At 38.6% G+C, this 11,862-nt stretch overlaps 1 protein-coding gene across 3 annotated transcripts in view; it reads right to left on the bottom strand.

Annotated features, from left to right (window-relative positions):
* Positions 1-11,862, bottom strand: part of LOC121917443 (protein SSXT) — a 44,807-nt gene that overhangs the window by 22,080 nt on the left and 10,865 nt on the right. For all 3 annotated transcript variants that reach the window (XM_042443421.1, XM_042443420.1, XM_042443418.1), the window contains exon 4: positions 5,933-6,086. In XM_042443421.1, coding sequence (XP_042299355.1) covers positions 5,933-6,086 — 154 coding nt within the window. The remainder of the gene's footprint in view (positions 1-5,932; positions 6,087-11,862) is intronic.

Below are 11,862 nucleotides of genomic sequence, written 5' to 3' on the forward strand. Positions count from 1 at the left end.
GCAAACAAACTTAAATTTAATCCAGACAAGACAGAGATGCTCCAGTCAGTCATAAAGCAGACCTGGAAATAGGGATTTCACCTTCACTGGATAAGGTTACGCTTCCCCTGAAATCTCAGGCCCACAGCTTGGGTGTTCTCCTGAACTCAACTCTGAGACTGGATGCTCAGGTTTCAGAAGTGTGTTTGTACAGCTAAAACTAGTACACCAGCTGCACCAGTACTTTGAGACATCAGATCTGGCTACAGTGACATATGCCTTGACTAAATCCTGTTTGGACTACTGTAACATATTCTATATGGGGCTGCCTTTGGAAAATGTTTAGAAACTTCAGTGGGTTCAAAATGCTGCAGCCAGAATGCTGACCAGGGGCTGTTATAGGGAGCATATACCGTAACTCCCTTGTTAAAAAAGCTTTGCTGCTACTGGTTCTTTTCCAATCATAATTCAAAGTGTTGATCATGACCTATATAGTCCCATATAGCTTCAGTCCAAACTATTTAAACAACATTTATATGAACCCGTGAGAGCTTTAAGATCATCCAGGGATGATCTTATGTTTGCTTGGTGAGGACACAAGAGAGTCTTCTCAATGGCTGCTCCCATACTCTGGAATGTCCTTTGACAAGAGGCTTCATTGGGCACCTTTGCTTTCCTTTTGCCAGCAGGCAGACATTTTTGTTCAAGCAGGCTTTTAATATGTAATCTCTCTCAGGGAGGCTTGTTATTGGGCGAGTGCTGACTTTACTTTTTTAATTTTTGTATATTTTAAATGCAATTTTATAATGTTTCAATGAAATTTAATTTTTTAAAAAATTGTATTGGTAGATTTTAACCAATTTTACCTATAAGGCACATTGGGTCCCATCCTGGGAGAAAGATGGCATAAATAAAACAAATAAGTGGTAAGAAAGACATGCTAACATGAATGCCCTGCTTAATACACTGGAAAATTCAGTTGGTTCAAAGAGCTGCTGCCAGGCTATTAACAGGGGCAGATTACAGAGACCATACAATGCCTCTGTTGAAACAGCTTCATTGGCTGCCAGTTTGTTTCCGGGCACAATTCAAGGTCCTGGTTATTACCTACAAAGCCCTACATGGCTCAGGTCCACACTATTTGGCAGACCGTTTCTCTTGGTATGAATCGGCCCGGACTCTAAGATCCTCTGAGGAAGCCCTTTTCTCTGTCCTAACATCATCACAAATACGGTTGGTGGGGACACGAGAGAGGGCCTTCTCAGTGGCTGCTCCTAGACTCTGGAACTCCCTGCCCAGGAAGATCAGAACGGCTCCCTCCTTGATGTCCTTCCGCCAGCAGGTGAAGAACTACCTGTTCACACAGGCATTTAGGGATTTACTATAAGAACAGACTGGGATGTTCGATGTTGGACCAGTTTAAAAATTCTTTTCAATGTACTTTTTATTTTATTGTACTATTTTTATTTTTATTTTTAAATACTGTGCTCTGAGTCCCAGTCCTGGGAAAAGAGCGGGATACAAATCAATCAATCAATCAATCAATCAAAATAATACATGTAGGACAAAGAAAATTAAACTATTTTCTAGTTATGAAAAAATCTGTATTGCTGAATGAAATCAAATTTTCTCCCCCCCCCCGGGCAATTACTGCCTCTTGTCTTTACTTTCTTCTATATTTTCTCAGTGAATTGCTTGGCAAGTCAGACTTGGGGCTTCCTGTGGCATTTTCATAGATCCATAGCTTTTTGCCATTTTTTAAAATGATTTTTAAAAAACCCTACATTATTCCAACAAGAATATCAGTAGAAGTACCTGTGCACAACAAAATATTACTGCACCCTTACAACAAATGACTGTGCATTATGTGTACCACACCAGGAATGTGTTACCTCACTAGAACATTAATATATATATATTAACTTGAATAATATATTGCCTCACCTTGAGTGGAATCTCCTTTGGAGATCTTTAATTGGCCTTTTTTGGGAGTGTGTAATTGTGTATTACTGCATGGCAGGAGGTTGTACTAGTAGTTGCTTCCATCTCTATGATTTTATAAGATCATTTTATATTGTTCCCCTCTTCCCACTAGCCCCCTCAGCAACTCCATACGGTAAGCTTGCTAAGAGCCAGTCCTTCCACTTCCAAGTCCAGCATTTTAAATATTATTTTATACTGATGTTCACTATACTGACTTGAGGGACTGGACTATAGCAACCTATTAGCTACCTAATAATTTGGTTTGTCAAGTACTTATACAAATTAGAAGAGAGAACTGGGTTCAAAAGTAGAATATTGAAGACTCATAAAGACATTTTCTGACTAGAATGGGACAAGTTTAGGAAACTGGTACAATATAAAAAGGACACTTGTTTTATTTACACCGTTTATCTAGTCCAGCATCTTTCATCACAGTGATCAGAAGCATGATTTGAAGACATACATAAGATGAAAGTGAAAAAAGAAAGCACAGTTCTTTATATATAATCACAATCAGGAATGTGTGGTTCTATCATATATTCCAATACGTTTCAATTGCTTGGTTTTCTAAGGACACAGCAGATGTAGTTTGCTGCTGTTGTTGTGTGCCTTCGTTTCCAATTTATCGTGACCCTAAAGCAACCCTATCATGGCGTTTTCTTGGCAAGTTTCTTCAGAGGGGGTTTGCCATTGTCATCTCTGCTACATTTGTGTGCATGAAGTTATTTAGGACCTCTTCTATATCCCAGGTTTGAATTTTTTTAAAAAAACCCCAAAACTCTCTCTTCTTGGAACAAATATTCATTGTGACATTACTACAATCCAATAAGCACTCAAAAATAGACTACAGTAGATTGTGGTAACTGTGTGATGAAAACATTTGATTACTTTTAGCTGTTTTACAACTTGTTGTCGATCATCTATTACCTAAAAAAAATTCTTTCTGTTAAGTTTTTATTATTATTATTATTATTATTATTTGTCAGGTAGTTAACAATAGCATTTGTGCACAACGTGGCAGTTACATTTTTAAGCCACAGTATTTCCCTAAAAAGTGATTCAAATGCAGTTTCACTTGTAAATTATAAGAGTATATATTTGAATTACGATAATGTACAGTCCCTTGGAATATGTGTCCCTCGCCTGTTTGCAGGTGGCAAACGGAAGGGGATAAAATGGAGAATGCGCCCATGGGCACACAGCACCATTCAAGCCAATGGGGCTTGAATATTGGCAATTTTCCATTTTTGGGGGGGGAGGGTCCAGAACAGATCCCCCATGAAAATGGAGCGCCAACTGTATTACACTTAGATTTATTGTGAAATTCAGAATATTTGTTATATTTTTGCTTCTTCATGGAACTGAAGTGAATGTTTAATTTTACTTTCAGCAAAAAAATTCTACTTCTGCTCAATGCTATTTGGTAAGAGCTTTTTTCATGTTTCTCACCAAATAATATACCAGATGGTCATAGGTCAATTTTCAGTTGTTCTTACAGTGATTGCTTCAATTTCTATGGTATCATTTGAGGTCAAAATATCAGTAATAATTGAATACAAATCTTGCTGAATACTTTATATGCTATACTGTTTGAATATGTACAAATATTTTTTTGAACTTCATGGTTTGTTTTAATAAAACAAACATTGTGTCTAATAGCCAGCTATTCTACTGGCACTGGATGTGGAAGTACACCACTAGACACAGAATTATACCACAGTACTTTGCCCACAGTGGTAATGCAGGATGATAGCACAAGGAAAGCCTATTAAAGTAGACTGCTACATGCTCATGCAAAATTCAAGACCCCAAGGAAGTATATATGTGACCTCAGCAGTGGCGCTACAGTCTCCTTTCATGCCAGGATTATCTAAAAAGGACTACTGTTGTTGTGTGCCTTCAAGTTGTTTCCGATTTATGGCGATGGGTCTTCTCTTGGAGCTTTCTTGGCAAAATTTGTTCAGAGGACTATAAACAATCCTACATTGTAAAAACATCTACTGTATCACCAGCAAAACTGAATAAAGCACTGTGAAGACCATACCATCATTCTGACCACTGTATTAAAGAGGACATTTACAATATAACTTGTCTAGTCTTCACTTGATGAACTGATACCCCCCAAGCGGATGTCTTGACATGCTAACTATGCCAGAATTCCTGAACGTTTAATGACTGTGTAGAAAAGGGGAATGTCAGTCAGTGAAACTTTGCTCACTCTTACATGCCAACACTTCTTATTTATACAAAGTTTACAAGACCCTTGTCTTCCTTTGTATCTGGTCATTCTTGATCAGAACTGAGCCACCTGTAGAGGTTTTATGAGTGCCATTCCCATCACCCTTAGCTGGCACAGCCAACACATGGAAGATCATAATTTGCCATTTTCTGCTCTTGACACAACTTGTATAATTAAATTATCTCATGTGTTGAGGCTAGAGACTCCTTGGGATGGATATGGAGAATGTCAACATATTATATTCACTACTCTTTTTTTTCTCTGTTGCATTTATTATTTATATATGTATACAATGGTCGCTCCAGATTCACAGGAGATATGTTTCTGGCCTCCCTGTGAATCTGAAATTTTGCCAATATTCAAGTCCCAATGTCCCCAATGGCGGGCTGCCACTCCTCTGTCCCTTACTCTTTCTTCGCCCCTTCCGGCACCAGGGCCACTGGGGCCTGTAATGCACACCGATCGCATGGGAATTCGCTTTCCCAGCAGAGCTCGGGGCCCGGCATGAGCACTTCCCACCTCCTCTGCCACAGCCAATTGATGTATCGTGTGCCCACTGGCTGCAGAAGAGGGGGTCGGGGCGGGGTGTGCACACGCTGGGCCCTGAGCACTGCTGGGAAAGCGAGTCCCCATGTGGGTGGCATGGATTACAGACCCCAGTGTCGGAGGGAGGGAGGGAGGGAGGACTTGCCCTCCACGAATTATCAAAATTGTGAATGGCAAGTCCGTAGATACCGAGGGACAAGTTACATATAATTAAACAGAGTAATACTAAGCCTTTTTACCCATATGTAAATTCTATTAAATGATACCCCAAAAGCATGTTGCATACTATAGCAAACTGCAGTCTAGGTTATTTACCCATGACCTGTTGCATAAAGTCTTACAAGATTTTAGAAATGCTGGTGGCAGATTTCTCTCTTAAGGAATATGAAACAGAGCTCGCTTATGTAAGCAGTGGTATCAAACATGAGGAGGATGCAGCAAATGAAAAAAATTAGTAGCTCTGAAATGGAAGTAGCCGACATGAATCAGCACTACAAATTTTATGACAAATATCCTACAAAACTGCCTTTCAATAGAGAAAGTTTGGAACTGACTGCTTAAAGAAGCCATTCTCTCCCTAGCAAGTATTAATAACAAGCAAAGCTGTTTTGTTTTTCTCCTCGCAAATACTGATGTTTTTCACCTTTTTGTTCACTAATTAAAGCCTGGCTTTAGGTTTAGAAACAATGGTTAGGGATATTTTCCCACACAAATAGCTTAATACAAATTGTCTGTTTTTGTCTGCTTGACTAAAAGAAGATTAGCTAAAATTTGATTTTCTGTCTAAGTGGTTTTTCAATAAACCTCATTTCTTACTCATCATCTAACTTAGTTGTGATGGTTTTAGATAATTTCTTCCAAGGAGAACATGTTCAGCCATAGGCCAATACCTTTCTTTATCGAGCCTTCTAAACACAGCTGTACTGTGCATTGTTTCAGACAGACTAAATTTAGACAGTTCTGTTCAGAGGAATGCTGTGTGTCAGCTACATCAAAGCCCAAGGGCAGCCTGATAAACACAGAATACAGGTCACGTAGCTCTGTAGCTAACAAACTCTAAGAGAGCGTTTACTCAGGGGCATTCAAAGCAGTTTTGTCATCAACAATCTTCTATCCCCTGAGTGCATATGCTATTTCAGTTGCTGAGCAACCCTGGTGTTACTATCTTCTAGGAGAAAAACTTACCAGGCATCTGGCCGTTCATCTGGTTCTGCATGTGTGGTGCAGGAGGGCCCCCACCAACCATACCATCTGAACCCATATTATGAGAACGTGGAGGTGGGGGAGGGCCGCTCTGACTCATTCCTCCTGGACCCATCGGCATATTCTGTGTCGGTGGCTGTAAGAAAATTAAATGAAACAGAAGCCCTTAGTTCAACAAATACACTGCATATATGTATGGTACAACTATAATGTCCTTTTGTTTCTCTGACACATGACTCCTCCTTAGCATCTAATGTCTTCAGTTCTACGAGATTTTACAGTGCAGCACTATTTTACAGAGCGACTGTTAAACTCAGCCCTTATCTCTTAATTCACTTACTGTTTACTCTTTGAACCTATTTCTCTATCTGTTATCAAACAAACCACAGATTCTACTTTAACCGCCAGTTTTAAACATGAACCATTTTAAGCCTTTGCAATATACATACATCCCTTGAAGAACCACTAGGTTGTAGCCAAAGATCCCACACAAGAAGTGCAACCTTTGGGTGATTTTTACCAATTCTCACATACCCTGACAGACCCTCTCACAAAATGTGCTTTGAAGGACTGGAACACCCTTCAAAATATCAACGGAAGTAGCATGGGAAACTTCAGGGAGGGAAGGGCCATCACTTATTTAACCAGCTTCAAAACAGAGTTGAAGACCATCCTGTTCAGAGAAGTGTTCCCAGGAATTGCATAACTGTTGCTTGCTATTTGATATTCTTTTGAAGCCTGTTTTATCGAACCATTTTCTGTATTGCTATGTACTTTATATGTATTAGCCTACTACCCCCACCACCTTTCTCTTCTCCTTTTATGTCATGTCTTTTTAGATTGTAAGCCTGAGGGCAGGGAACCGCCTAATTAAAAAGATTGTATGTACAGCGCTGTGTAAATTTACAGCGCTTTATAAATAAAGGTTAATAATAATAATAATAATAATAATCTCCCTACCTTCTATTGCCAGAAGCTTCTATTAGATTTTCTTTTTTTTAAAAACTGCTTCCACTCACAGAATGGCCTCACTGACCCAATCATTTGTTTCTGTGATTTTGTAAACACTGACAGTGTGAAAAGTACACATACACCCTATATGCAGGTTGCTGTACTATATAGGATTTCCTGATTGCCTCTTTGCCATTAAAGAACTAATATAACATTTCAAGCGGTCATCCATACCTGTCTAAAACAATATTTTGGCTGGTTTCTTAAGGTTCAGATTATATATTTGGAGGGAGGCATATTTATTAAAGGAATTGATTAACCATGAAAAGTTTATAAGGCAAAGGAAAACAAATGACACATAAAATACACTAGATTCTACTCCAAAAGAGTTAAGGTATATTGAAAGTAATTGTTAGCAACTCTCCTTATCATACAAATTTCAAAAGATACTATGCAATCCCTCCCACATAACATCTCCCTCTTTTATTTTTTTTTTTACAACAGAAGGCTTTTGTAATAACACCTACAGCACTGATTTAGCTGATAAACAAATCATTGCTGATCAAATATAAAGAATGCTCAAGGGGATGCAAAACTACAGACAATCCTTGAACTTCACTGGATTTCTGAGTTTAGATCCTTGCAAATGGTAAGAAGCAATATACCAACTTCAAGTAACTTCATAAGTTCCTAGCTAAGCCAAATGGTCATCTTGAACACAAAAAAGTTTATTATAGTATCTAAGCCTTTATCAACATGCAACTGAGAACATACTATTAGAAAGGAACCAGTGTTTCCCAGCCTTTGATCCTCGATTTGTTTTGGACTTTAGATCCCAGAGGCCCCAGCCAACTGGGCCAACAGTCAGGAATTATGGAAGCCTCAGTACCCTCAGATCCTCTGGGGTACCCTCAGATCCTCTGGGAGGAATTTGTTGCAGTCCACAAAGACCAGATCGACGGCGACCTCCCAGAGGACTTTTCCGCAATCACTTTATGGAATCGCCTGCCAGATGAGATCTGTCAAATTGCCAACCTTGAGAGCTTCAAGAAAGCTGTCAAGACGGATCTCTTCTGGCAGGCCTTCCCAGAATAGATCCCGGCCATGTAACGCTCCCCCCGCAGTCATATACAAGCGAAGACTCTGCCCTCCGTTATTTTATTATTGTAGTATTGTTTTTAGATTTTTATCGTCTGTAATTTTAATGGATGGAATTGTTTAATCCTTTTTTAAGGGGGGGAATTGTATATATTGTATTTTTTTTAAAGGTTGTACACCGCTTTGATTGTGAAAACAAAAAGCAGGATATGAATTAAATTTTTAAATTAAATTAAATTAAATTTAAAAAATTTTTAAATTAAATTTTTATAAACATCTGGAGGACCAAAGGAGGGGGACCACTGAAATAGATAATTTAATCATTACAAGTTCTACCACAATCTGTACTGCAACATTTACCAGAACGATTAAAGCAAGCACCAAACTGCACAAGAAAAAGACTGACTGGTTTTCACATTCCTCAGGTCTAAGCTACACATTATAATAGCATCAAAGTTTCATAAAAGCTGGTGCATTTGCCAATTTTAAAGTTTTTATGATTTTTCCATTAGCAACAAGAAATTCTATTATAAAAACCAGAACTGACGTCACAAAAACAGCCTAAAATGCACATCTCTCTCAAAACAAAATGATCTCATTAAATCCTGCAGAAAAAAAGATGGAGTGTTGAAGTTATCTGTGGACACTGTGAAGAAGCAAGCAACTAATAAATTGGGGGGGGGGGGGGGTAATCCACTAATGGATTATAAAGGCCAGAGGATAGTTTACTCTGCTTCCAGAAGAAGACAGTCATGGCAAAAAAATTTAGGATTTTCACTTTTTAATAGCTAAAAATAATCTAGACCTAAATAAGTGATAAATAAATACCAGTTCATTGCCAGCGAAAGGACAAACCAATGACTTAAGTTCCAGCTTTTTAAAAAAGATTAGCTTCAATTCACAGTATTGTATATACTTGACTAGAAGTCGACTATGCCCCAAAATTGACCCTAAAATCATGGGTCTACTTATATACAGGTCAATACACTAATACTGCTTTAGAAAGGTCCTAAAACAAGCACCGCCTGATTTTCCACTCTTCATGCCTCAAGGCAGGTCTGTGTGTACGTGTGTGCGCATGTGCGCGTGCGTGCATGCATCTGATTTGCAAGCCTTCTCTTCCCATCAAACAAACACTTCTTTTAACTCCACTTCTTTCCCCACTCAGTCTGATCTGAAAGCCTTCTCTTTCCATCAAAAAACACCACTTTTAGCTCCTTCTCTTTCCCTTCCCAGTCTGATTTGAAAGCTTTCTCTTCCTATCAAAGAAACACTCCATTTAGCTCCACTTCTTTCCCTTTCCAGTCTGATCTGAAAGCCTTCTCTTCCCATCAGAGAAAATCCCATTTAGCTCCTCTTCTTCCCAGTCCGATTTGAACTTCCCATCTAAGAAACACCCTTTTCAGCTCCACTTCATTTCCGCCCCAACCCAATGTTAAAACCTCTTCTCCAGCACCTGGGAAGTGGTGTTTGGTGGTCGAGAGAGGTCCAGAGAAAGAGAAGGAGGTACGGAAGTTGTGTTTTCCCCTTTCCATTCTTTGTTATAGCCCTCTAAGTTTTACCCTCAGCTTACCCACAGGTCATATCAGAATCCATGATTTTGACCCTGAAATCTTCCCACAACTTATATATGAGGTCAACTTGTACACGAGTATTTACAGTAAACATTTATAAATGCAAAAATCTAATTTATGACATTTAACTGTTACAAATATTTTTGTTTGCTTCTTTTATGTTAAGGAAAAATGAGTTTGATGCCAATTTGCAGAACATTAAACCTAAATACAAATAATACCCATAAGCATTAATTTTCAAGGGCTATCAAAGATGTTATACATAGGTTGGAATCTTTAAAAGTTCCTGGAAAGTCATCCCAGGATCTATATAGCAGATTGCATTTCTGGTACCGGAAAAGACTTGTTCTTAGAGGTAGAAAGCTGCCCTTGTTTGCTCCCCACCAGCTCCTGTGAAAACTTCTCAGGCCTTGACTCTCTGCCACTGAGTCCATGAGAACATGGAAAAACAAGGTTTGTTATTTGGAATTTATACTTTTTGGAATATTTTCAAACCGTGGATGCTTGAATCTGTGGCTAAAAAAATCAGTGGATAATGAGGGCTGACTGTAGTAAGTGAGCAAACTGGATTGCTCTAGCTATGGCAGGAGAAGAAAGTCAAGGTATGGAATTCTACAGTGGCTGAATACCAGTAATTCTGGGTATGCTGATTTTCAGTGTTGGGAAATCTAGATTTCCAATTAAGCTGACTGCAAACTCTATGGAGCATCTTGGCTTATAGTTTTAGAATGCTTCTGGGTTCATATCTTAATTCTGATGTCTAAAGTTATGATAGCAGCTAGCAGAATTTTTAACCACCTGTACAAAGTAAAAAGATGGCAGTCTTAAGCTACAGCCAGCTCAATCATTTATGGATGCTCTTGCAGTCACAATGGTTGACACCCACAACTGACTCAATTTAGGGCCTGGTGACTGTTCTACTAAAGTCACCACAGTGCAGTGGTTTGAGCACTAAATTCAAACCCTGGAGACAAGGGTTTGATTCCCTGCTCAGCCATCAAACCTCACTGACCTTGGGCAAGCCTTAAAGGCAAGCAAAAACAAACTTCCTCTGAATAAATCTTGCCAAGGATACAATGACAGCTACATCCATAAGCTGGACTTGACTTGAAGGGCCTTAACAACATAAGAGAGAGTGCTCTAAAGCTTCAGCATGGGCCTCCACAATAGAGATGGTTTATCAGGGATTTATTACACTAGTGTTCCAGCAAATAAACATATCGTAAAATATTCTTGGCACAATTTGAATTGCTTGGTGTCAGCATCTAATCAAATATGTCATAAGTTGTGTTGTGCCAATTGGTTATTAATGTAGTAATATAGAGGGAGTAATATGTGTACTGTGGATATGGGGAATGATGGGAGGTGTAGTGTTAGAGAAAATCTTTCTAGAGGTTGATAGTGAAGATAATTACTTGACTCAGGAATACTAAGATGCTGCTTGTCATGGGAGAAAAGATGTTGAGGGAAAACTGATAGTGTTTAAAGGAGGGCTGGATGATTAGACGAAGAAGACTGATACATGGATATGTGTTGATTTATGGACAAATCATAGCGAAGCCTATGATGTTCTACAGTGGAGTACTGTGAATATTGGGTTTGTGTTTGGGGATGATAGCAGTTCTGTCTGCAAATGTCTTCCTGCTGACACCTATAAATGGAATAAAGCTATTGCTGTTTGAAATACAGAAGGCTGGTTTACTGAACTGTGGGGTGGGGTGAGGACAGTTCTTGACACTTGGTTTCAAACTGTAAAACAAGAATTTAGATAGCATTTTAAACCCTTACATCCAGAATGCCAATACAGTATAGGACTCCATCAAGTCTGCTTGGGAAGCCCTCAATCCCTCCAGACTCCCCAGACCATGTTTTTTCTAACCAAAGATTAGCTTTTAAAACAGCTCCCTTCAGTCATTTTTTCAAAACTAGAAAGTTACTGTCAGGGAATGGAAGACAGAAGAACCCCCAAAAATAGAGGATTTGAAAGTGAAGGTTGAAGAAATGAAATATATGGATAAAATGACCTCCATGATTAATCAGAAACTGACACAAAAAATAGAAAAGGAATAGAATTTATTTGAAGATATTCTCCAGAACGAATTGTACTAATTGAAATAATTCGAAGTCTTCGAGTTCTACACTGCTTTAGATTTTAGTTTGAAAGAAGGAAATGGGATAAAATAACAATTCATTTATGAATTGGGATTATAAAACAAGGTTTTTCCTACAATAATTGTAACATTTAAATTCTGTTCAGAACTACTGTACTATATGAAAGAAATGGAAAGA

Source organism: Sceloporus undulatus, unplaced genomic scaffold (assembly GCF_019175285.1).
Source record: "Sceloporus undulatus isolate JIND9_A2432 ecotype Alabama unplaced genomic scaffold, SceUnd_v1.1 scaffold_18, whole genome shotgun sequence".
Taxonomy (NCBI): Eukaryota; Metazoa; Chordata; class Lepidosauria; order Squamata; family Phrynosomatidae; genus Sceloporus; species Sceloporus undulatus.